The sequence below is a fragment of the Channa argus genome, chromosome 13 (genome assembly GCF_033026475.1).
Source record: "Channa argus isolate prfri chromosome 13, Channa argus male v1.0, whole genome shotgun sequence".
Classification (NCBI taxonomy): domain Eukaryota; kingdom Metazoa; phylum Chordata; class Actinopteri; order Anabantiformes; family Channidae; genus Channa; species Channa argus.
The window spans coordinates 16721741-16749015 of NC_090209.1; the positions used below are offsets into that span (position 1 = coordinate 16721741).

The window sequence follows — 27275 nt, forward strand, 5'->3', positions numbered from 1 at the left end:
GCGAGAGTGCCAATGTCGGCTCAGCAGCCGGAAAACACGTTCATGTGATAATGGAGCGAAATTATTCGAGTGACCCACTTCTCGTGTGATCTTCCGCTCCCTGTCCATGAAAAGAAAGGGACGGTCCGAGGTAACCTACAGATGTTTACAGACGTTTTCAGTTTCGGTGGATCGGACACAGTTTAAACATCAGTAACTCCACTGACCATCGCAACCCATGTGTCAGTTCGCTTAGATGTAACGGTCGTTTTATCTCCCGAACTTGCCCGCGAATCGTCACGTTTTTTAGTTTTCTGCGGCATCAAAGTCATCTAGTGATAATTATTCGCACAGCCATGGATACATTACGACCAGAAACGTCTAATAGCTTATTCGGCATAATAGTAATGATGATAATTTGCAAACATGCCAAGAAATATACAGCAAAAGCACCCAACTAAACTAATTCTGTTGCAGCATTTTATTTTCTGGTCAATCCTAGAGCACAAAACGTTAAAAAGAATGATACAACCCTTTTCTTGGTCTGTAAGGGGTTGTTGTCTTTTTAAAAACTAATTTATTTTGAAGACATTTGCGATGATAGGCACTAGACTATAGTAGCACATAAACATACATACACAAACGCAGAAAAGTTTGTTACACTGAGTTGGAAACTCATATTAGCTGCTACATGTTATAGAAATGCCGATAATATTTTATTTCAGTAAACAAAAAAGAAATCAAAGGCATTCAAAGTAAAAGTGCTTACACACACTTTTTAGCAATTTAAAACCATAACCCATGTAAAGTCATCTGATGCACATTCTTCGGGTTTCTATTGAAGTGCTGCAGAAGATTAACCCCTGGATGTCAAACATCAACCGATAATCCTCTTTGCAGCAAGTAAAAAAACACAGATGCTGTAAATCCCTTAACATACACATCAGTGTAATAGCAAAGTCAGCTGCCAAGCTTTATTTCTGCATTTTTGTGTTTTTGAATTAGTTTATTGTAGTAAGCTACAATATGCTGTCACGAAACAGTAACGTTCTAACTAAAAAACAAAACAGTAATGCATTTGTTACACAAGCACATAATACGGATTACTAAATCAAATAAATAACTAAATATGTCTGCATATGAAACTCTCACCTGTTGTGTTTAGTTAGTATTGTCATTAGGTTGAATAGTTTCTGCATATTCCAAAAACAAATAATTAATAGTGGTCTCATAATAAAAAGCATATTTTAAGGAATAAGACAAATTATGTTGCCACGTGTGGCTCAAATGCTTTGTATTGTATGTCAAGTCATTATTATGCTGCCCATCCCCGCCTTTGTAGATCTACTGTCATGCAAGAGAAGCATCATGGCCAAAGACCAAATATAACAACCTCAATGTTTGCTGTAGCATTTTTTTATAAGCATGTCATACAGGCAGACGAAAACAGAACACTGCTAATGTTTTTTGTCTGCCTCCTTTACATCCCCTGAGCTTGACGCACTGCAACGACGGAGAGCCAACAGGATCAAACCGGGCAGAGCCAGTTGTGCTGCCTAGTCATCACAAAGAAGGGGGACGGCGCCTGAAGCGGATTTCTCCCGATCGACATATAGGACACACGTTTTCTGCCCAAACCTGTTATGCCATATATTTCTTTAAACCTGCCTGTTCATTATATATTTTTTTTCCTGTTCGTGACAGAACGTCGCGGCCAGCGTGTTATCGAGAAAGGGTTGTGACATGTTCCAAAAAAACTCGTGGTTTTACAAGAATCGCAGCCAGATGCTGTGGGGTCACTGTTGGTGCGATGGGGCCGCCCACAGAGGATTGTACAGACGTGGATCACTTCTCATTGTTGTTGACCACAACCATCTAAATTCCAAGGATATATTTGAGAAAAGATCCACTCCTTCTCACGCTCTCCAGTACTAAATCGATTTGCATATAAAAGGCGTTTAAAGGTCCGCTAAGACCTCTGATAGTGGGCTCGCATAAGACCACAAATAGCCTGGAGGAAGTTCCGGCTTTACAGTGTGTCATCATCATCTGCGTCTTCTCTTTGAGTCCCAAACTTCTCGTTTGTTCTTTTAAACACAATCGCACTTATTTAAAACAAAAGTAGTTAAAAGACACTAGTTATATGTATTGTTTATCGCGTTGTTCTTTAAAGCAATTCTTTCTAGCGTCACAGTTTTTGTAGTTCCCCCACACATTGTAGGTAAATCATTTAGGCACTACATAGCCCCCTGCTGGGTTGAAACTCTTCAAATTCTAGGACGACTATTCCACTAACTATTGCAACACCTAGACCATCCAGAGGAGTGCAGCACTGAGTTGTTTCTCAGCCGAGAAGCGATGAAGTGAGGATGAATCCATGTGACCAAACTTACCAACAAAAACATACGTTTTTTGCTCTAAGTCTAATTTAATGGAAAAGGGCCGAGTAAAGAAGTATATGTCACGACCACTGACCAGAAATACAAACATCTACTGGTGTTTGCAGGAATTCTAAAGATTCCACACATGTTGTAAATTAACACAAAATCGTTGTCTGTGCTAATAATTTGTGTGGTGATTTGTTTTAGACAACTACATTCAAATTTGGCAAATTGTACCACATTCTCCTTCAATGAAAAATCCAATAAATATAAAAATACAAGTGTGTTGGATTTTAAAACTTTGACTGTACACAAGATGTCTCCCAAATCACAGAAACCCCAATTTATTGTATTTTTGCACTGGAAGGTTCAGGTTTCCATATCATACGTCAGAAAATCATACTCACCTAAAGTTTTAAGGTAAACACAGAAAACACAACCTTCAACTTCAAAGTTTCCGTATACAATAATCTGTCACAGTGAAGCTGACACTTTCAAACGAAGTAAAGAAAACATATTTTTGAGTTAAGGGGAGTTAAGGGGTTTTCTGAAACAATCTTATGCACCGTTGCCAAGTAGGTGAATTTGAAATACAAAATTTTACAAAAAGACCCTTTAAAGTGCTCTATTGTTAGACATGCAGCAGAGAAGAAGTCTCTACATTCTGCCTTTTATTATTGTTTGAGTCATATCACACATATTCTCATCTTGTCAACTGGCACAAATTGTGAGCTCTAGGATCGGATCATCCATAGTAAATGGCTATGGAGTTATGTGATGAGGCAGGAGTGTGTAAAGAAGTCTGTGTCAATTTCAAACCAGCCAGCTGTCATGTCTTACATGCCGTATACCTGCTGAGTCTGATTTTCTAGTTTTAATCGGTGGCCGCAGCTCAGTGCGCAAGGCAGTCGTCCACGGTCAGTGGTTCGATCCCCGGTCCCGGCTATATGTCTCTGGGCTGAACACTGAACCCCCAACACCCATTTCCCGGCACTGCACACCGGTAGTGTTGCGTCAGGAAGTGCGGCGTAAAAACTGTGCCAAATCAACATGCGGATAATGAGCCGCTGTGGTCATCCTGAACTCACGGGACAAGCCGAAAAGACAAAGAAAAAAAAAAGATAATTTGAGAGACATTTGCAAAAACATTGTATTTAGCGCAGATAACAAAAGGCAAAGGTCATACTGCAGTAGGTTTTAAGTAATGTGTGAAATGTGCATGGAAATAACAGTACTTGGTTTAAAAATGCCAAATATTGGCACTTTGGCTGTACGTAAAAAGCTTCATCAAAATGCTCTGACTGATTCCATGTCCAGGTGGGTGTGCTGTGCCTTCACACATCAGGTTTCTCCTTGCATTTAATCAAAAAGCATGCAACCTAAGTGAGGAATACCTCACCGGTAACAGATAAGCGGCACACAACCAAACCTTTAATTTGGTGGTGTAACAGAAAATATGATGCTTAGCCCAACTCAACTCAATCTCATTGTTTTGCAGCAAATATTTTATAGCAGTTTGAGCGGTGTGTAAAGATCACTGAAAGCATGTTTCCATGCTTAGAATAATGCAGTGTTTTTGGTGTCTCAACGTTTTCCACTCCTTTCATCCTTTTAATAGAACTAAGTCACTGCCACGTTATGGGCCTTATGGCGATCAGAATATTGGTGATTAGAGTCCATCTTATCTGTGTTTATCATAAATTCACAAATTGATAAACATCGCATTATGGCTGGTGATTGAAATTATTATTATTAATAATATTATTATGGTCTGTCACGTCCTAGTAAAATCTCCTTAATAGGAACTAGTTGAATGGATGTGATTTCATTTTTCCTATTGTGGTGCATGAATTTATCCACAACGTGCTCCGGCTGGCGTTGGAAGTAGTTCCGGTGGTTCAGCAGCCGAGCTGAGCACAGAGAGACCGGGGTCTTCGCGTTGCGAGCGCAAAAGCGAACAGTGGCGCCAGTGAACCCGTGAGGACTGTCGAGTGACCACAGCAGCGGTCAGCTTGACGCCTGCAGAGGACCGTGCATGCGGACCAAGTGACAGCGTCAAGCCACCGTTGGGGCTTTTGTCTTCGAGGAGATTTTCCAAGTGCAGAATAGGCGCCTGGAGCCTCTGAAGCCGAGTCCCAACAATTTACCGGTTCCTGTTCGTTTACGACGGTGAGTAGTCTGTGGAGATTATTTTTTTAATGTCAGCCATAGAAATTAGTGACAAATGATGATTTGTCTTAATAGCACGCTACGACAACTTAGCTACCTGTCACAATGTCGTTAATGTGCATGCACACAGACGCTGAGGCATTATTCTTTATGCCAGATGTCCGTCACATAAAGTCAACTTCTACAAGTTTACAATCGCAGTCTCATGTTGGCTTTGAGGCAGCGAGGCAGGCTTCATGAAATGCTGCGAGGAAAGAGGTGTTTCATAAAACAATTGTGGAAGTAGTGATTTGTACTGGGCACGCAAATATGCACGGGCAGAAGACGGTGCCTTGCACAGCTGAGCAGACTTTTGAAGCGGCAACAGTGGAAACAAACTAAGCTTCGATAAGACGTGACGCTGCACAGTGATGTATCCGTGTTGGTAGCAATGTAGCTGTGTAGAGAAGGGAACTATTCCTCAACGTAGCGAGTTATAACCAGTTTAAACGCATTTTGTTGTATTAAACTCTGCTGAGGTAAAGAAAAGTTTTTGCTTAACAGAAGGGAAAATACTGGAATTCAAGTGTTTCCTTCAGGGGACTCATTAGACTTAACCAACTTTGTTTCTTAGCAGCTTGTATTTTTAAAATAGGCTTCATATCTGTCATTAACACCATATGATATATATACACAGTGTGATGTGTTTTTAGGCTACTGTAGAGTATGTTAAAAGGCATTGACATTTACACTTGCTGCCTGTATCCGTTTCAAAGTTATTTTTAAGGGTAAATGTAATATTATGATTTCAGCTGGGAGGTCAGATTTTTAGCATACATACTGGTTTCACAATTTTATGAAAATATCATATATTTTACATGATGGACATTAACAAGTGCCTTATATCAATGCACTTCAGTGACTCTGGCAGGCAGAATTTATGGTATCTTTCCTTGTAATTATCTGCAAGTCACTTTTATTTTTTGTTGTCCAGAACAGTTACACTCACAAAAATGGAGCCAGTGATTCAAATACCAGTATAGCCTCTTTCCCTAAAGAAACCATATCCTTCACATCGACTGTGACCATCTTATACTGTAAAGGGGTTATTATTTTTCATCATGATGCAGCATGGAGAGCCACACAATACAGTTTCATCTCTGCTAAAACCCACAGACAAGGGAAGGCGTGCGTATGTGTTTGCGTGCATCAGACTGAGAACGCGTTTGAAAGAGTACCCTGCTCCTGATTTGGATGCGCCTCTAATTCCTATCAAGATGAGAGCTGTCTGAACAGATTTCTCTCATCATTATTTGCCCTGAGATTTACTTGCGCTTGTAAATGGTGTTGATTGAGGGTAATTTGGCTTTTTAATTGCTGAACAGCTGCCACACTCACTGCTGATTGCCATTGTAGACTTTCTCAGTAGATCACTCATAGACCCCTAAATGCCTCATTAAAACGTTATGCAGAATTGCATGAAACGTGAAAAGAAGAAACCCTCATAATGTTTTACTGATTTGTGTTTTATCATCGGAAAGGTCATTGTAATTATCGTCAATGTCAGCAAATGCAATGGTATGAAATGAGTGTAGTAATGACTTTTTGAAAGTTAAATTAAGGGCTATTTGTAGATACACTTCATGCATTTCAGTTTCTTTGAAAAAGATGAACTCCATATGCCAGTATATCCGTCAGTGATGGCTTTCAAGATTTTATGTTGCCTCCTTGCATATTCATTATAACTAGTAATGTACTCTTTTTTTTTTTTTTAGGTATGACTTTATAAGTGATGTTGGGCAGCCAATCCCTTTTCTTAGTATCTGGCAAGATTGTGCCTGCTAATTAAAACATTATGGAGTTAAGACACATAACTTTGCACCATTTGTGAAAAAAAATTGTTTTGTTAAGCAGACTATTTTTGTATGAAAAACATACCTCCCCAATAGAAATTGTGTTTAAGTACATACAGAAAAAAAACACAATTCCAGCATTATGAAGTGTGTGTGCAGTGTTCACACTGAATTCATTTAGTTCATCATAACGTTGTTATATGTCATTCAGAAGTCTATTTGGAAGCTCTCACTGTAGGTAACAAAGAGTTTATTTAACATGCTGCGGCAGAAAATGTTTGATGTCTTAATCAAATCACTGACCTGTGTCAGCAGTCACTCACCTACACACTCACCTTTACCTATTGCTGTTATTCTAAACAACCTGCCTTTAACTTTGTAAAGATTTGTTTACCTAACGTAAGACTTACTACATAAGAATATGCTTTTAACAAACACCAACACCCACACTGTTCATGTGTATGGACTGATGCCTGGTAGCCGTCTCCTACTCTTTATCATTTATAACACTTCTGCTATAGCAGCTGTGTGTTAACTGCTTTGCTCTAACGGAGCGTTCGCACGTATGATACAAAAGCCTGGGCCATTGACAGCCACCCATTCATTGTCAATAGCCCCTAACACACTGCCCATTCAAGGCAGGTTTACTGTGCTCACACGCTGCATCACCATTCTGTATGTATGGTATCAAATGGGCGTGAGGGGTCAGGGTTGACCCTCCTTTGAGCTGCCTCCAGAGTTCCTGTCAGAGCCAAGGCATTTTGTGCAGCCTCTGAGGTTTCCCCTGTTTAAATGACCTAAGGTTTAGTTTGGAATTTGGGGGGAGAAGGAGTGTGAACTTTTGATAACATATTATTTATATTTATGGTATATCTGTTTTATTATGAGACCATCTAAAGGGTCTCTACCTCCTACACTGGAGGAGAAACTGCATTTAAAACATGATTCACACTCAAGCAAAGTTGTCATGGATTGTGTACAACGTATTTGTGATTACAGTTAGATTTGGATTTGGTTGAGTGACGTTTTTGAGCAGGGAGAAATAATGCTACGCTGCAGGAGCAACGGCGAGACTTGACCGCTACAACGACAAGTGGTGGAATAAAGGCAGGTCCATCCAAGGGCATTTGATGGGATAACCCAGCCAGTCATGTGTTATTATTCTTTAACAGATCCTCGAATTACTATCTGTCAACATCTGCCTCTGCCTATGAGATGCACATCGTAGCGGTCCCAAAGAGTCTCCCCATTTCCTAGCTTTTTACACACATGTTGCTGCAGGAAACTGAATCCATGATCATGGTCATTCATTGTCGCACTAAATGCCATGCCACTGGTGCTGGGAAGCATGTGTGAAATGAACACTGAGGTGCCACTAAAGCTGTGTTTTGGTTCAGTGTAAATTGACAGATGCCTTAAACAAGTGCCAGCTGAACACTAGTATGAAAAAGTTTCTGTATAAAAAGGGCTAGTGGAAACCTTTTGTTGCCATGTACCCCCTGCAGACTGAGACAGAGTCATCGAGAGCCCAGCTACACTATTGGGGGGAAATCTCAACTTTAAGCAAATATCATCTGATATCAGCTACAGCTACAGCTGGGCAAGAGCCCATGGCAAATGTCTTGATTCCAGTGGACACTTAAGCGGAAGACTGGCTTACTAACCAATGTGGTGGAATTTTAAACAAAACAGAGGGAAAGATGATCACTGTAGTCTTCTGATTGTTTGCAGTGTGTGTTACGGCAACCCATTACGTAATGGAAGTTACAAAGGCAGAGAAAGGAACGACAGCCGTTGGAGCAGAGCATGTATCCAAGTGTGAACGTATGGTTAAACGTTTAGCATGCTTCCTGCAGGGGAATGCAGGCGAGTTCCCCCTGTGGGTGAGTGCGAATTTGCCGCATGAATCGGTATGTTACGTTTGCGCGCAAGATTTTGCTCTCAGAACCCTTAATGCTTGCTGTGAAAGAAGGAGAAGCCAAACATTACAGTTATGTGTTAAAACAGTTTCAGTATGTAGTCAATGTAGAGCACACATACTGTCTGTACTGTTTGCTTTTATATTATTTTTGCTCTTGTTAGCTACATCGTAGATACAACTTATTATTGGTGCTTGTTGGAAGGAGGTGTAGCAAGAAGTGGTTGAACCGGGGTTCCGGCTCTCCACTGATAGTGAAGGGCAGCAAGTATGAGTGCCTTGTAAAACATATTGGCAGAATCTGTTACTGCTGTTAGTAGGACATATCATTTGCTTCCGCTAGGAGGCCTAAGACCTGACTGTGCAATTATCAGGCAGCTACAGTAACTCAGGGTCATCAGGTCAGTTTAATTACCTCAGGTTAGATTAATTATCAGCTGTTTAAGTCTCCACTTCGACAAAGTGATGATTTGAAATGTCTTGGTAAGTTATTAATAAACTACTCACTGCAAGGGAGTGAATGTGGAAACCTTCGCCCTCACACTGTTGTGTACACAATATGAAATCAGCTGTACCTAGATGTTGATTTACTTATAGAATTTACAATAGCAAACTTCTCTATCAGGTGGGGAAGGTGAAAAATGTGAAAATGCATTAGAGTAGATTTCCTCTCATTTCAAGTACCTTTAAGTTCTGAGTGCTCCCAGTCACTGTGATTTTTGTCTTGTCCAGAGCAAAGTATACATAATTTGAATTCAAATGCAGCAAATCCTTTTATCTTGTCAAAACCCTCTTTGATTCTGTTAGGAAAGCATAGCTATGATTGGGAAAAAAATGTAAAAGATAAGATGGGGGTGATCACTTTTAGAGGGCCGTCATTTGGTTTGAACACAGCAGTGATGCAGCCAGCAACAAAAGTTCAGTGTAAAGCTTCCATTGTGAACCTGATGTAAAGCCTCTGTTTTACACAAGCTGAGAGTGTTGTTGCACTCTACTGGTTATGTTTTAATGAGTAACAACTGTTAGCCAATTTGCATGTAAAACAATGTAATTATAAACAAGCATCAAAAAGCTGTAATACTTCTAAAAAATGTAAATTACTTTCCATTATAAAGCGCAACAAAACCTAAGCCATGCCTCCGAGCCAGGGCCTCTAGGTTTTGGAAGCTTGCTTCCATTATTAATGCTATTCACAAGCCAAACTTTTTAGGTTGGTGCAGTTGGGTGCTTTAATCTATTTTTGCTGTAAATTAATGAATTTTTAAAGAGGACTAGTCCTTGCTGAATAGGGCTGGATGTGGGAATGTAGTTTGAGACGTGGTGACGCTGTGCTGTAGCCCCCTTTACTGTGCAAAGCATGAGTTCACAAACAGCATCCCATCTCTCTCTTGGGACCTTTTGTTGAGGGAGTTTGCTGAAATGCTGCACTCCTATGTTTTATTTATGACAAAATATGCCTTTTTAAATCCTCCATTGTCAGACTCTAGAATTGTGATAGCTTTTTCCTCGTCGGCAGTGGTAAATCTTCTGGGTCGCTAACTCCCTCTACCTTGGCAGATGTTTTCAGGTGTTAGGTTCTATGTGAGCTTAGCGAGTTAAATATTTTATTGTAGGCCTTCAGGGATTCAGTGGAACCTACTGATTTTCTTGCCTTCTTTCAATCAGATTTTCTTTCAGACCCGTGAAAAATGATGAGAATCAGTATGTTCTGTTTCAGGTGAGACTCCATTGGATTGACATGGTTGACATAGGCCAGTCAGCAGTTCTCATAAACCATTGATGAAAGTGTTGGTCCGTCATGGTTAAGTTATTGTCCTCTCTTTTTATCCTTTCAAGCATTGGTTTGCCTGACCATTGGCTGGATGGAAGAAGTCCACAACATGTATTTCAGTTTGAAAATGGTGCATTACATTGATGCCTCTCCAGGTCTCCTTCGAGACTAAGTAGACAGTATCAAACGATAATTGCTTAACCCAACTCCATTGAGAGATGAGCAAGCAGCCACCATAAGGGCAGCTGATTTGCCTTGATATTTTATAATTGAAGCTTTTCAGAGGTATGTTTTCTGGTGCTGAATCAGAAAGTAATTAAGACATTCAATACTGCTTTTTGGACCTTTTCCTCCTTCCTTTGAATGCCCCATACTTCTAGACATGACAGCGCTCAGTATGCCTACTGACTTTCTTTTGACACATTAGCCTTACCCCTTCCAAGGCAGTCCTTCCCAGAAACCCCCTCTGCTCGCACGCTCCGGGTGGGTATTTTGTCATTACTTCATTTTCCTCTGAAAATATTTTGATGCCTCTTTCCTTTGGCTCCTTCCCCCCTTCTCTCACCCATCCCCCGTGCCTCCATTCAAAGTTCTCTATTAAAATGCAGAACTGTAAAGCCTCTCTCTCAGTCTAAAAGCCTGCTAGCAGCGGGGGACTGTTAGCTGTTAGTGATGCATACAGCTGAGTGAGTGCATCACAGCTAAGTCTAATGGGTGAATACATTCAATCACACGCAGACCCTCAACTCTTTTAAGGGGACAATGTTCCCAGTCATGAAAGCTCCATCCACAGTGCGAAGAGTGATGTATTTAAGTTCTTTTGAAGGAGAAAGATTTCTTGTTCATAAATGTCCAAATCCTTGCTCGTCTTTTTACATTAATGCTTGTAATCTTTTCTGGAAGTGCCAGCTAATGTCTGACGACTTTAAAGTTACTAAAGTTAACTCTTTATGGTTTTTTTTTGTTGTTACAAAAATGTAAACTTGAGGCACCATATGATTTTCTTTTTCCAGATATTCAACCTTTTGATACCCCCAAGTTAGCCAAATGTCTCTCTGACAAATTATGTTCCCAAACACATTCATATTACAAGCATTCAAACTAATCAAACGCTGATTTTCTCTATGATCACCTGCCAGAATATCCTCTCTTTACTACCCTTTATATCTCATTCAAGAAGCTCTTTGAAATATGCCCAATCAGTAATAAAATTTAAATCTTATGGGGGGGGGGGGTTAAATGTATGTGCAGGAATTATGTTATGTTACTGCAGTACTAACATTGTTTTTTCTTAAACATGGAACTAACCATAATGTTTGGAACAAAAATGGATATGTTTTATTGTTAAATAGAACACTGGCTTTTCAATCTGGTAATTATTTTCTTAATGGCGATTTATTTTTTGTTTGTTTTGAGTTTTAATTGCTTTCTCAATAACATAATTTGAGTTAATTATGAAAGTGTACTCAAAGTGACATTATTTAATAAATGTTAAAAACTTTTCGACATTTGGGAAGTTTATGTTCACAGTAGACAAACTCTGAGTGTTTGTGCAGATTTGATTTACTATTTAAAGAACCAATTTCAACAAAATGCATGAAGGACTCTTAAAATGACTGGCCATAGTGCTGAACAGTCCTCTGTTTATTTCTGCTGCTGCTATAGAGGCGACTGATAAAAGTTTTTAATTGTGACATCCTAGGCTAATGCTGCAGTAGTTCTGACATTTGAACTTGAGCATGATGTAGTTATTTTCAGATGACGTACAGACCAGCAGGTGAAGTAAGTACAATACTATGTAGATTGTTTTTAAATCTTTGCACTTTTCTCTGAAATGTAACATTTTAACTGTAGAAAATTTAACATAGACCAGTTTAGTTTTCTCTCTTATTGCTGTTTCAGTTTGGATAGCCATTAACCATTAAAATAAACTACCTTTTGGTTTTTCATTTTATTTTAGTTTGTACCAATTTCTGTCTCTTTTAAGATGTGGGTTTACTTTGGCTTTTGGGAAGGTGTCATAGTTTTTTGTATAATACATTTATAAATGAGAAGCTAGGAGAGATTCGAATTTCATTCTGTTATGTGCTCACCATGTGTCTGGTTTTGAATGACAAAGAAGTGAACTTGAACTGTAATATCATTGTATACAGTTCAGTGCATTTCTTTAGAAAACCGATAGCCCTAAGAAAAGCAGAGATATACTGTAAGCTCTTGTCTGCAGTGATAATTTTTCTCCCCCGATACACACAGGCCCCTGAGTCTGATGTGAAACACAGCAGATATCAGAAACAGAAGGAACAATGCTGAGGTTAGCCCAGTCACTTTGGGACCAGTTGACTGAGTCGACTAGGTAATTGGTTGCGTCTACCCACCCAGCAGGGCCCATCTCCCCAGAAGCCACGTTCTGCCCCTCCTCTTCTCTCTCCACTCTCTTCTATTACTCATCACCCCAACTCCTCACCAGGCTAGCGGTGCGAAGCTACACCGCTCCGCCGTGCAGCCAGCCCACGCTCCCAAACTTCTCAACAACAACAGCCACGGCAGCACAGCAGGTCGGGGCTTGTGGCAGGCTGATTTGCAGCTTGTGCCTCCTTTTAATGAGGGGAAAATAAGTACTTGTTGTTCTGTGTCTTGTGTGTCACCACCCCCATCCCCACCTACCCACCACCACTACAACTAGCAATGCTACCTTCCCTTTAGCGAAAAAATGGCACACTAATTAAGATGGCTTCCTGGGATTTGGAAGAGGGGGTTGGCTATGACTTCACCCACTGTGGCAGGGCCTTGAGGAAGAGATGGGGGTGGTGTTTTGCAAGAAGAGGCCTCATCGGGCATATCTCCTCTCTTGGTTCCTCTTTCCTTCCCCTAGTCCCACTGCCTGGCTGTTTGGGTTGATGAGTCTGCTGCTAAACATTTGTTTTTTCAACTTGTAATTAAGTGAAGGTTTTTGCAGGAGCTGAGCATTTCCATTCCTCTTCTTCATCCTGATGCATTGGACTCTCCATGGGGATTGGTAGAAATAGACTGGGGGGTTTGTGTTCCTCCTGGTAGGCAGGATCATTGAAGTTCTCCCACCTTGATTATATACAGTGTGCATGAATGGAAGATGCGTGGGCCAATAAGGCTCTTTGTTGTTCAAGGACATACGAAGGTTACTGCACGGGATGGTGGATGAAAGTGTAGATGTAGATTTCTATATCCTTTGGAACCTGAAACCATCTAGCAGTGGTTAACTATTCAGAAGCAATATTCCACAGTTTAAATGAACAGAATTACCTGCATTTTCTAGAATGTCAGACATTTAAAAGCACCAAGCAATAAACAAGGCAGTTTCTTTGAACCAGCGTGTGGTATGAATGCAGCATCTTCACTCCCATGATGAGTAACAGTTACATGACATTCTCAGTCCAGTAGTGACAAATCTATGAATGTTCTGTGACTGACTGAGTACAGAACAATTGGTGAGTAATTTCACCCATGTACACCAAATATTTCTCCTTGTTTTCTCTTGAATGATGCTAAAAATGTTTCATAACTCTGGTGCCACCAAAAATTAATGTCTACTCTACTTACATTGGACACGTTAGTAAGTTCAATACAGTTCTAAAAATAGCTACAAATTAAAATGTTGGGGGGTTTTGAGTCTTTTTTCATTGTTTGTCTGTCTGAGAAGGATCTCAGATGCTTGAGGCTTTAAAGGTTGGCGTCCGACTTGACAGGAGAGTGGGGCACGTCGAGAATTAGAGAATGGGAATACAGTGTGTGTGTGTGTGTGTGTGTGTGTGTGTGTGTGTGTGTGTGTGTGTGTGTGTGTGTGTGAGAGAGAGGGAGAGAGTGTGTATGAGTGAGGTGGGGGGGTTTCACAGAGGAAAAGGGGACGAGCCTTTCAGCTCCTCTAGAGGGTTGGAATTCCTCCCGAGCTGTTCCCCCAGTTGGCAGGCACTTGTGAAAACAATTCCCCAGCTTTTAGTCACTCTGCAGATCCAATTGCCATTTCCACTTTTGAGGCAACAAGAGTGAGAGACAATCCAGATAGACAGAAAAAGAAACAGAAAGAAAGAAGAGTTTTAATCGGGTTGGACAGATGCCGAGGCCAGTTGAGCGGTTGTGCGATATTAATATCTTATGACGGCTGTCTGGCAGACCAAGTTCACCGTCTTGTGTGGTTTTGTGTTTGTGTGTTGCAGCAGCAGCCATCGGAGTGGCTAAATGAAGAACTTGTGAACATGCACGAGGGAAGGACTCTACCCTTCACTTTGGTGACTTCCCCAGATGCTTTGGCCCAAAGAAAGATGGAAAGGAATGGGAAGAGTGAGACACATAACTTATACCTAGTCTCCTATACAGCTTTGCTTCTCTCTTTGTAATTCACGTAATAAAACTGCTTTTTCTGACACTGCAATTGTTTTGACTGACATTGCAAATCATACTTTGCTGTACATATTCGTTACCTTGTGATGACAATGCCAAAATATGTATTTTTCTAATATACAAAGCTGCACTCCATGAGGAAAATAACGTGCAAGTTAGCATCTGTGTCTCTGCTAAGGCGATGAATATGCATGCTAAACAAACCTCCTGCTTTTCCAGACTTTAGCCAAAGCTGCTGCACAGCACCCATTCAGTGAGGCAACAGGAGATCCTGCACACGCCACGTCGCTGATCCTGTCAAACTTCCGCTTTAAGCCCTCGACCTACAAACGTCATGACCTCTGAGCTGGAGAGTAGCCTGACCTCAATGGACTGGCTCCCCCAGCTCAGCATGAGGGCAGCTATCCAGAAGACAGGCACAGGTCACCACCATGGACACCACCACCATGGTCACCATCACATGCATGGGCCTGGCAAGAAAATCACCCATCTGGACCCAGGAACAACACTGGACCAGGAGGAAGCTGCACAGCACAGAGATGGTAAACCACCCTACAGCTATGCCAGTCTCATCACCTTTGCCATCAATGGCTCGCCACGCAAACGGATGACCCTCAGTGAGATCTACCAGTGGATCTGTGACAACTTCCCCTACTACAGAGAGGCAGGCAGCGGCTGGAAGGTAAGATGAAACAAAAGAGCTAAAACATGTAGTTTACAGTGCCTATAAAAAGTATTCACCCCCCTTGGAAGTTTTCCCTTTTCATTTCCTTTCAACGTTGAATCATACTCAGTGTTGTTTTTATTTTTTACATTTAAGTTTTCATGACATAATAAAAACAGATTCCTACAGAGTAATGGCCATTAATTAAAACTATGAAAAATAAAAAAAGTGTTAGCATGCATACAATATGCATCGGGTTTTCCTCCACGATTTTATTAAATTTTGTTGCATTCACTTTACTCTCTACCTTTACGATCTCTTCAGGACTTGCTGCAGAGAAGCATCCTTACAGCACAATACCACCGCCATGTTTTACGTTGCGCATGGTGTATTTTGATGGTTTTAACCGTTAATGCGTTACCTAGTCTGATGATCAAAAAGCTAAATTTTGGTCTGGTCATATCTGACCAGAGAACCCTTTTCCAGATTACCTTAGATCTTCCCACATGCCTTCTGGCGAACTCTAGCTGAGATGTAATATGAATTTAATATGGGTTTCTTTATCAGTGGCCTCCTCTTTGCCGGTCTTCCACAAAACTTCGACTAGTGCCGAACCTGGACCGCAGTTGTTGTATGTACAGCCTCTCCCATCTCAGGCACAGAAATGTGTAAGTCCCTCAGTGGAGGTGTCACTTTTTAAGCATGGCCCATTGTAGGGAGATTTAAGCAAGTGCCAGGTTACTTCCATTTATTAATGATAGATTTCACTGTACTCCAAGGGATATTCAGTGATTTTCAAAATGTCTATCAATTACTTTAACATCATCTAGTCACTTATGCTTTTTAATAACCTTTTCATGGAGTAGCTTGGAGTGTTTTTATGTGTGCTTTTTGGCCAATATACTGTCTTACTAGTAACTGGGCCTTCTAGACACAGAAACCTTGAAACACAAAAATGGTGAAAACTTCCAAGCGGGGTGAGTACTTTTCATAGATACTGGCTATCATATAACAATTGAACTTTATTACTAAATTGTTATTTGTTAATTGTTAATATGAACCAGGACTTTCAGTTTCAATGCAAACAGCCCATGCAAAGTCAGTGAGAGCTATTATTTAAATGTTGTCTTTATTATCTTATTTCCCTGTTCTGGCTGCTCATAGCGCTTTTTCTTTCCTACCCAACAAAATGTGATGTCAGCCAAATCTTTGGGTTATTAATATTCTACCAGTGTTAAAAGTTCATCCTAAATTTGCAAAGTGATTTTAAAAGAAATCAGATTTGCTGGATTCAGGTTTTATAAAATGCTATCAAACCCTAACCATATTGTTAGTGCTTAAATTTTTAAGCACTTGCCCTAGACATAAATCTCAATCCGGTGATTGTCATGAATAGCACAGAAACCATTTAGCAAACTGGGAATGATTGACAGGTGCATTTTGCCTCATTCAGATGACGTTATTAAATCCCTATGTAAATGTAGCTATGCAAATCCCAGCTAATATGAGCAGAAAGGTGGCTGTGTATTGGAGACAAATGAATAGATCCCTACGGTTGTGTCTTGGGGATTCTCTACCTTATTAGTGAAGAAGGGGATGGATATAGTCCTTCCACTGACACATTGAAAAGGCTGTCTGCAAACTATCAACCAATTCATCTCTCTGAGAGCGGGAACATTTTTCCTCTTCTCTCATTATTTCTCTCTTTCACTTTCTATCTTCATCTACCAAGCACTTGCACTACACCACCACCCCCTCTCCTCTCTCCTTCACCCTCTTAGTCACTGACTCCTCTCCTATCTTCTCCTTTCCCTTTCACGAACCTGTGTTTGTTCCCTGTCTATAATCTTCGGCACACCATTCCCTGAGCGGAGACGCATGCCAAAAATGGAGACAAAAAGGTTATGATACAAGCCAGGTTGTGTTGGCAGTGCTTCTTACCTGCATGTAGGATTCAATCAATTAGTTTGCTTTTCAGAGAAATAGAGGATAGGGGTTATTGAGACCATTCAGGGTTCTTCTGGTTGTATGTGGTTGCCAGGATGTTTTAGTATCCCATAATTACACCTCTAGATTCATTGATTTATGTGTGTGGCTGCATTCTAGTAGCATCATTAAAGCCCTATATTGGAGGCATTGTGGTTTTTATTTTTACATGTTCTGGCATTTGTCCATGATATCAGTGCAGAGGGTTTGTTGTGAGATACATAACCTGAAGTTATGTTGTTTTCCACTTGGTCTATAAACAATGCACGGTATGTTTTCAGTACACCAGTATTTGACAAAATATGTTTTTTAGACTGTAGACGTTTAAAAAAACAACAACAGTAAATGCATTTAGTTTTTTCAGTTTTGCTTTAAACTTCGGCTCTCTATATTAGTTTCAATTTTACTAATACAACCTTTTATTTTTGAGTCCATAAATTGATTTATTTGTTGCTGAGCAGTGAGCACCCAATGACATGCAGCACTCTCCTGACATTTTCCTGCATACTTTACCATCTATTTGTGCTTTTGGCCAACAACATCAGTTGTTTATTGTAGCTTAACTAGTTAGAAACCCTCCTTGACTTGTGAGCAAGATGAAATACTGAGGTGGATATGAGTCAGCCAGGTCTTTCTCAACCACTGGCCTAGTCTCCCTTCCAGCCTCTTCTAGCAACACAGTTCATGGACTCCATTCCCATACATGTTCTGTAGTGTTTAGTGTTTTTTTTTAATTTATTTAAAAAGTTGCAGTTCAGCTGCACCTTCCAGGACACAATCATTCCACATGTTACTGTAGCATTACTTTTCTTCTTCTTCTTCTTCTTCTCTTTAGCATTACACTACAAGTCTGCTCCTCAGAGCAGGGGAGGTCACATTTCCATTGAATATGACTGCCACTAAAAGTGCACTCATTCCTTTCAGAATCTTTAAAACAAATATGTAACTTTACTTATGTAGAAAGTTCAGGCATCTGTAGAAAGTTCCAGCATCTGTACTTTGAGTATTTTGTTGTTCTGAGAACGTTTTACTTTTGCTTTGTACATTCTAACACACACATCTGTATTTTCTACCCTACACATTTTTAAAGCTTGCTTGTAGTAGTTTAGTTGTTATTCTTGCATAAAAGGGGAGTGTTTTTTTTTAACACAAGTATTTGTGCCTGTACTCCAGTATAGAATATGTGTCCTTTTGCCACTATTGTTTGGTGGCATCTGAAGGTTGATTAGTGTCCACCCTCTTTATAGTCTTCATGTATGTTTATAATGTTGTTATTCCGACTGTCCAAAATGAAATTTTAATAAGTTGCTTTGATCTGAAAGAACAAAAGCTATTTTTTTGTCTGCTTTATGTTTTGCTTTCTAGGGTTTCTTCCATTTCTTTAATCTTAGTGGGTTTTTTAGGGAGATGATCCTTATCCAATTCTAAGGCTAAGGACAGAAGGTCATTGATGTACAGAGTGTAAAGCATACTGAGCCTAAGTGGTGAGTGATTGGATTTGATGATTAGGTGAGTGGAGTGTGGTGTTATTCTGTAATTTGTTCTCAGGCATCTCTTGCAAAAGAGATCCTAAATTGATTGAATGAAGCTCAACTAACTTAACTAGCAACCACTGATCTGTATATGAACTGATATTTTGGAAGCATGTTAAGTAACAAATTAGGCTCTGCAATATTTCAAGGTAAAGCACCAGTTTAATTTCTGCTAGTTTTTTGAGAGAAAGCTGGAAACTTCTGCTTCCTGGAGGACCATATCAACACACTGGGCTTGTTTTGTACCAGCCATGGCCATCACTGGGAAAGTTACATAAGTCTGGTTCACTTCAGTTCAGGTGATTGCTGTCAGCTGTACACAGTGGGATGCAGACACAGAGATTGTCTGGCTGCCACGTTCTGCAGACATCATCGGCTCACACATACACACATTGCAAGTACGCAGTTTGAAATGCGTGTTTTCTGAATGTACCGACTCAAGGCGAACACTGGAGCTTTCAGAAAACGCTTCATACGTGGTCTAGCATGCTGTCTCTTTCACCCTCTGCCACACATGTGTACAAAACACACACACACACACACACACACACACACACACACACACACAAAACATACAAAAGCTTGTACACCCACAGAGAGACTCCCACTCAGGTAGGCAGTGTACGTGTATAGTCTACAGATTACACACAGGGAGCTCAGCAGGAGAGGATATGAGGGGGGTTGGGGGTGAGGAGGAGACTGTCAGAGAGCAGAGGAGAGTTTTACTACCCAGCACACGCACTCCGTCTGCTCTGTATGATAATATGAGAATGCAGGAACGGTGGAGTTGAAACCAGGACAACACACAGTCATATACACTCCCCCCACCCCCCCCCCCCCTCCACACACACACACACACACACACACACACACACACACACACACACACACAGACATACACATATACACATCACCTTCTATTCACAGAAAACGCACACATACATTGATCACACTTTCAGCTTATTGCATGTATTGCATCCACACACAAACACACAGACACATTCACATACACGCACACTTTCAAATGCATTAAACAGCCAATATAGTTAGCAGTTATAATCATGTGGCTTTCCAAGGTCATACGATTTTTGTGTCTTAGCTAGAAATGAATATAGAGAGGGCTTTTTTTATCCAAGAAGTAATGATGGGAGGCTTTGTCTGGAGCTGTGGAGGAAGTTTAGAATCTGTAACGAATAACACATGAAATTAAATAGCACAACCATCTTTAGTCCATTGGTTTTAGTGTTTTTGTTGACTTATGTATATGTATTTTGTGCATACATGCATTGAATTTTTATTTTTAAAGAACTGACCAGTAAACTGGATTGGAATGCAAACAGTTATCCATCAGCCTGCATCATCTTAGCATTATTTTGTATCTTTGGAAAGTCTAATTTACATTACCAACCTCTGCCTCTTTCTGACTGTTTCCTACACTGTGCTTTGCTGTACTTTCCCATGCCCACTGCAGCCCCCTTGCGACCCATTCATACCCATGTGCCCTTCTACTTTAAGGTCAACTTCTACCACAACTCATAGTCAGTGTGCAGCAGGAGACCAAAACCATACAGTGTTATTTGGCAGTTTGTTACAGTGAGTCATAAAATCACTTTTATGTTGTTTGAGGAGCCTTTTTTAATTTCAAGTACAATCCAGATTTCAGTCTAAAAACTGACCTTCAACACCTGGCCTGCAGCGTTCTGTGTTTCATGTCTTAATTAGCTTCCATTTTATGTTGTTTAATGTTTTGTATTGCACTGTCTTTACTTGTTTATTCTGCTATAGCATCTTTTGGGCTGATTTTATGTCTTGGTGAAATAATGTTTTCAGCTTTGGTGGATATTCTAGCATTAGAAAATAATGCTAGAATGACAGTTTGATGGCATTCCTGTCTTAGAAAAATGAAACCCCTTCTTTTTGACTCAGGGAAAAAATGTTTTTAAAATCTCAAATTACTAAAGTTTTGTAAGTTTTAGTGGCTTTAGATTTACAAATGTGATGCTTTTTGGATTTTGTCAGTTTTATTTAACTGGTATTAGACTGTATTTGGGTTTTACACTGCTAAATGGACAAAGACATGTCATATTAGTTCACGGAAAATATGTATATATTAATCTGTATTCTATTCTGCTCTCTTTTGTTCATGCTAAATATAATGAAGAGAGATGTTGGTTATCTCACCATTACAGTATTATTAAAATTTGAAGGCCTTCCCATTAGTTACGTGAGAAACACAGTGGCCTTAGGGTAGCGCCAATGCAACCAGGCTAATTGCTTGTGAATTAGCAAGGCCTAATGTGACGTTTTAAAGCGCAGTTCTACCACGGTGGCCTTTGCCCTTTGGCTGAGAACCGCATGTCACAGACAATCACCTGATATGAATCAGTGCTGGTCCATTATTCTGGCTGCCATCCCCTCCTGCCTGCTCTGTGGGAGATCCACGGCGGAGTGCAGTGGAGGTCGGCGCACAGTGTCAAATGCACTTGTGTATGTGGAGAAAGACTGTTGTCATTGGCTGCTGAGAGTCATTGTGTGGCTGTAACTGCACTGAGGATCCTGAGCTTGTGTGTCATGAGAACGACTGAAATTTTATCAATGTGGTACGTTGCAATATGTGTTGTGTTCAGCTTTAAGACAATCTCTGTAAGATGTAATGTACTTGTATGTATCTGAGAGGTTCCACAAACAGGAAGATGTGCTTTAGTTTAAAAAGGGTTGGATGTGTGTGTCACAGCTGACTTGTGCATGTGAGTGGACAGAGAAATACTATTATTGTGAGGGCATTTTGGCAGATCATAGAATAAGCATTAGTCTTAGGTTTAAGGTTGTACTTCAGTTAGCGTTGGGAAGTGTGTCTATGTGAATGGGATTTTTGTTTGTACTTTCCAGGAAGTGACTTTAAGACAGTCTGGTATTGGTGACTGGGAACGTGCCATTGTTTGAGTCTCACCTCTGACCATCTGTTTTGTGAGAAACAAGTTGTCATAACATATATTCTGTGTGCCACAGTGTGTTTGTTGTCTCCAAACCATATCAAATTCAAATCATTAGGAAGATAATTTTGTTCACCATAAAACTTTCTGTTAATTATATACAAAATAACTACTTTCATACAGTCCTAATAAAACTGATTTTTTTGTGTTATAGGCAAAAATATGTAATTTTCTATAGAAATATGCTTTCTATAGGTTTTTAGTTTTCTTTTGCCACAGATGACCAAAGTATGCAGCTGACAAAATAACCTTTTTCCTTTTTGTTTTTTACTATTTAACTACTATCAGTTGTGTAGCTCAGTCGTCCACGGACCACAGGGTGTATGACACAAATAAGAGCTATAAGGGTACCTTACCATTGTATTTTTAATATATGCTGTTGCTTTGGGGTAAATAACAAATTTGGTGTCATTTTTAGACTCCCTTATCACACACTCACACATGCACAAATGGGCACACACATACACATACACACATAAATGCAGTTATTAATTATACTTGTATGTGAAACATTGCTAGAGCTTTTAATTACATACTAATCACTAATAGGAGTCTCAGTATTAAATTCTTAATTAAAAGCGAGGAATTTTTCCTGCTATCTCCTCTTGGATTTGGCACCCACCCAGCACTGTATTTCTCTCTCTAACCAGACAGGCCTGTAGCACTCTCCATATGGCTAATAATAGGCTTAAGGCTGGTTTCCTTAGCACTATGGAATGCAACAATTATAGACTCAGAATGAGCTTATTCACTATTCTTTGGGTTTGAATCCCACAAAGAATCCCCAACCTATGTTTTGTCAGAGCCTAAATAACATCAGAATATTTTATAGAACAAAAGAGGATGCTAGATGTTTTGTCTGGTTCGACAATGTTGAAGTATCACAGTTGCTGTCTTTCTGCAGTCACATCATGCAGTCAATATTAATAGACGTAAACTTTATATGAAACCATCTAGATGTTTCTTTACTGCAGTTCATCCAAACTAAAATTGTTTAATCTGCAAACTGTTTCCACTTGAAAACACTTCTCTTTGATTTGGGGTTATTTCTTTGTACAGATAAAACAAAGCTAAGATTCTCTTTCTTTTAGTCAGTAAACAGCAAAATTGTGCAACATAGAACATGAGCTTAAAAGGCTAAACTTCAGAGCTCACAATAATTTTTTTCACATTTATTTTTTAAATTCTGTAGTCAGACATCTTAGCTATTATAAAGAGATTTGATTGAAGTTAGGATCAGTGCATGCACTGCTGCTTTAGGCAAAAAACTATTATGCCGCTGTGTTTGAAGTGATGCTCTCACACACTTCGGCCATGGATCTGTCAGCTGATACCTGGCTTAACTGACCCAAGTAGTGATTGGAGGCTGCATTAGCAGACGTGTTTTTAATCATTAAAGGGCAACTTCACCTAGTTGTTTAACTTGCTCCCCGTGGCTTTATTTTATGGTGCAAATTCACAATAATGCTTTTAACCGTCTCTCTGACTTTCCTATATTAAAATAACGCTCTTCTTCTGGCCGAAAAATGCCTCCAGATGGCATTCAGGTTATGTCATCTGGTTGTTCACACTACCTGCTTTTCCAGAGCTCCACTATCCACCATCTGACCTCCTAATGATGTAAAACTCCTCTGGGTGATGTCATCTAGAGGCATTTTTAGGCAGAATAAGAGAAATATTTTAAAATAGGGAAATGTTTAAAAGCCTTATTGCATATTTACACCATAAACTCTAGCCAGTTGAAGGTTGCCCTTTAACTTGTCAACTTGTCAAACACAGTGTGTTTTACAAGTGGCCATTAAGTGGGGCTTTTTTAGATGTGCGTGGAAATGTGTCATTGTTGCTTTAACCCAACACCTGTTCCTGCTGCACATTGTCTCATATAAAAGCAAAATATATCCAATTGAACAATGTGACTTTTCTGTTTTTATTAGTTAGTAGCAATGCAGTTAAACTTGTATTGGTCCTAAACTATCACTTATTTCCTTTGCAGCCAGAGGAGTGTAGATCTCTACATGTGAGGCCTGTGATAATCCACTTATTGATGTATTGTAAAAAAATTTTCAAAGCTCTTATTATTTGAAAATTTCATTTAGTTAAATTGTGATATCAATTTAAAAATTATTAATCGTTCAGCCCTATAAAACAACTAGAGAGCAAATAAAGCTAAACTTATCTTTCCAAAGTATACACTGCCTTTATTGCAAAGGGTCATAACTGCATACTTTATTCTAACTCGCTGTGCCACTTCATGTTCTAGATTGTTGTTTGTGGAGATTTTTTTTAGTTTAAAATTTGAGAAAGTCTCATCTTTTGAAGCAGCTGAAACAGGGTATGTGAGCAATATTTGTAATGCTATAAGCATTACATACTAACAGCAACTTATATGCTGTTACTTTATAATTTTGTTTTATTTTTTAAAGCTCAGCTTTTTGATGACTAAAATGCAGTCAACATGAAGAGGGGAAAAACAATTTGTTTTCAGATGTGGGTGGCTTAGGGTGGATTTTGTCTCTACTGTTCTAGCTATACAGTGAAATTCCAGCAGTAATGAACTAAGCACACTACCGGACAACCAAACACTGTGAAAATGCATTTAGCACAGAAACTCACTGTAAAGGTATTTATTTCATCAAGCAAAACTTGATAAAATGAAAAAGGAGGCTGTCAAACACTGCTGGGATGCAGAGTACACCAAGAGCACATCTTCCTGCCTGTCCTACTTCCCCTTCTTCCTCCTTCCATACTCACTTGCCTCCTCTCCCGGAAATCTACTGACAGAAGCTGTCACTTCGCCACAATGCTTTGCCTGACACAACCAGCAACAGGAAGTGTGCCATCATGACCTCTTGCTGCCTTGCAACCTTGTTTGCTCTCTGAGTTATTTATGAAACAGTATAATAATATAACAGCTGAAAGGATTTGTCTTTGTAAATCAGCTCTGAGATGAAAAATACTGATATGATCCAGGGAGGATGATTATCTGCAGATTATATGCAGATTTCTAGTAATCAGGTCTGTAAGTCCATGTAAACTCTGTCTCCATTTACCAGAGAACGTGCTTTCTCTGAGTGACCTCGTTACTTACTGTATGTGCATGTAAATGCAGTTACTCTGTTGCACTGCTGCACAAAATGTGTTAGGTTAAAGAACACATTACACAGAATACGCCTGTCGCTGGTAGGCTGAAGCTGAGCAGTCGTCCTTTTCAAGTTATCCAAAATAACTCAAGTTGGGTGTTTTTACTATTAATTTTATGTTATCAGGTTTGGTTATCAAGTTGTTGTTTGTAGGTTATTGGTTCAACATTTTGGATGCAACTAAATATTTAACCATAGGACTAGTAGCTTCCCTTTGTTGTCACTGTCCTCCTGCAAATATTACTTTTTGCAGGTAACTTGGGAATCTTATGGTTGTCTGCCTTCTTTGTTAACAACAGCATCACGGACATATGACCTTTATGTCATTAGTCTTGTTTTTGGGTTTGGCTGATTTGTATAGTGTGAGAAAGAAGCTGGCAATATTTTAGCACAGGGCTAAAGAGCCTGCTGTGTGCAGTATCTAAAATCTCATTTTGCCTTTTTCTGCTTGTAGCTACTTGGAGAGTGACACCACTATCTGATAAACAAATCTCCTACAGCTGCTTGACAATAAAAGCTTCTCACCGGCCTGTTGGTGGCAAGCTTTTATTGTGAAGCAACCGAAGCGTGAAATGTTAGGTTTGCATCCGCAGTAACTTAACAGTGGTCTAGTAGAGCTGAAATCAGTGATATCTAAAAGTAGAAAGGGGAACACTTTGGTGAAACTAAGGCTTGTGGCTCTAAACCACAGAGATTCATTTAGAAGATAAGTGTACTGACACTTGTAAAAACAGCCTTTTTTTTCGTCACTAAGGGCATGATGACCATGCACATGATGTTTGAGGGGGTTGGATGACATACTGTAGTTTGGCTGGCATTAGCCATGCAACCAAGTAGGTCTATACCACAACAGTGCCACTCATCACAGATATTTGATTTGGGGATGCAATGGATGCATGCAATTTTCTGTGCAATAATTAAAACAAACCAACCTCTGCCTGTGATTGTAGACACATCATATAACCTCTGACAAGTAGAGATGTCACAAGCAAAAAAGTTGTGCCCCGGGTTTAGGACTCAGTTTATCTGTTAGTTGGAACTATACTCTACATTTTTGGTCATTCTTTATTGGTCCTTGCAAGGTCTCCAGAGACAGCGTAAACCCTTCTTCTACCTTGTCACAGTCCCTCGTGTACACTTGTGTCACTAATGCCCTTTCTGTCTTTCACTCTCTCTTTTTCTCACAAACATGTCGTGTTCGGTTTTTGGAACACTTATGCTCTAATACCTGCATGCATATGTCCACATATATTCACATGGATGAACGCATATGTACATAACTCTTCACGGTTGCATTCACAGGTGCTCACACACCTGCCTACGTACACATTTGTGCAAGTGTATGCACAAGCAATAGTGAGTGAATGCTGAACTAGACACAGCTACAAACACACACAGCTACACACACACACACACACACAGCTACACACACACACACACACACACACACACACACAGATTTTCAGGCACGCACACCAGTGTATAAACATACTGCCATAACCGCACTCACACAGACACACCTACCTCTCATCTTATAGATGACTTGTGTGAAGTGCCTCAGTGAAGGAGTGGAAGGGGCGGGGGAAGGGTCCATCAAATGAAATGAATATGTATTAGATGGGGTTTGAAGTAGTGACTTGTATTCAACCTTGCATTCTTATGGAGCGTCTGTCACTCCGTCACCATCAGGATATAATAAGGCATCTCAATGATGCTCAGAACCCAGGAGACTTTCACATCTAAGACACCTGTCCATGTGTGCATGTACCCCCACACTCCCATCTTCCATCTGACTCTAGAGCTTTATTTCTTTGTGCCTCTTGCAACCTTCCCTCCTCCTAGCTGCTTCTCCTTTGCCTTTACTTCAAACTTTACCGCATTTTACTCTCTCTTTATGCACTATATGGGTTTAGCTGAAAGTTAATAAAATCTATTCTCTCCAAATATCTCCTCCTGCTATACCACCCTTTCCTTTTCTCTCTTTTTCTTTTTCTGTCTCTGGGAGCACAAGGACTACCTCTGTGAAACCACGATACATTTATCCTGAAGGGCATGGAAGAGACTCTCCTGAATACTGCTTTGTGGGTGTGCATTTGTGTGTGCACGTCAGACTCCGTTGGCCCTCCATAGGTTAATTCTCTGGCAAACAACTCTTTTGCCTATTGACGTCAGTCTGCCTGCAGACACACACTGCAAGAACTCAGCTCTCAAAAAAAAAAAAAAAGGAAAAAAGTAATAAAATGGAGGAAATATTACTTGAAATAAGATAAATTATCTGCCAACAGGGACTTTTTAAAACAAACAAAAAATCTTGTCTCAAAGAACCCACTCATATCTTTAAGCAAGTTCAGCCAGACTAAAAAGAAGAAACCCATGTCCCCCCAGAATTTATGAACCTATATTAAACAGCATTGGTCATTTTCTGTTCCCGATTTGTGAAGAAATGAATTTTGAAGCTTCATGAAATACTTGAAATGGGGAAATACGGACTTGGACAAATATGTTTTGCCATTGTCATTTCTGTTTAAAAAGAGCT

General features: G+C 39.9%; 1 protein-coding gene across 8 annotated transcripts in view; it reads left to right on the forward strand.

The window, feature by feature from the left end:
- Positions 1 to 4233: 4233 nt before the first annotated feature.
- LOC137139349 (forkhead box protein J3-like) overlaps positions 4234 to 27275 on the forward strand; it is a 70027-nt gene continuing 46985 nt past the window's right edge. For 3 of the 8 annotated variants that reach the window (XM_067526435.1, XM_067526437.1, XM_067526440.1), the window contains exons 1-3: positions 4237 to 4529; positions 14241 to 14364; positions 14644 to 15106. In XM_067526435.1, coding sequence (XP_067382536.1) covers positions 14759 to 15106 — 348 coding nt within the window. In that variant the 5' untranslated portion in view covers positions 4237 to 4529; positions 14241 to 14364; positions 14644 to 14758. Of the gene's footprint in view, positions 4530 to 14240; positions 14365 to 14643; positions 15107 to 27275 lie in introns of all 8 variants that reach the window. The other 5 variants (XM_067526439.1, XM_067526441.1, XM_067526442.1 and 2 more) reach the window with 4 other exon arrangements.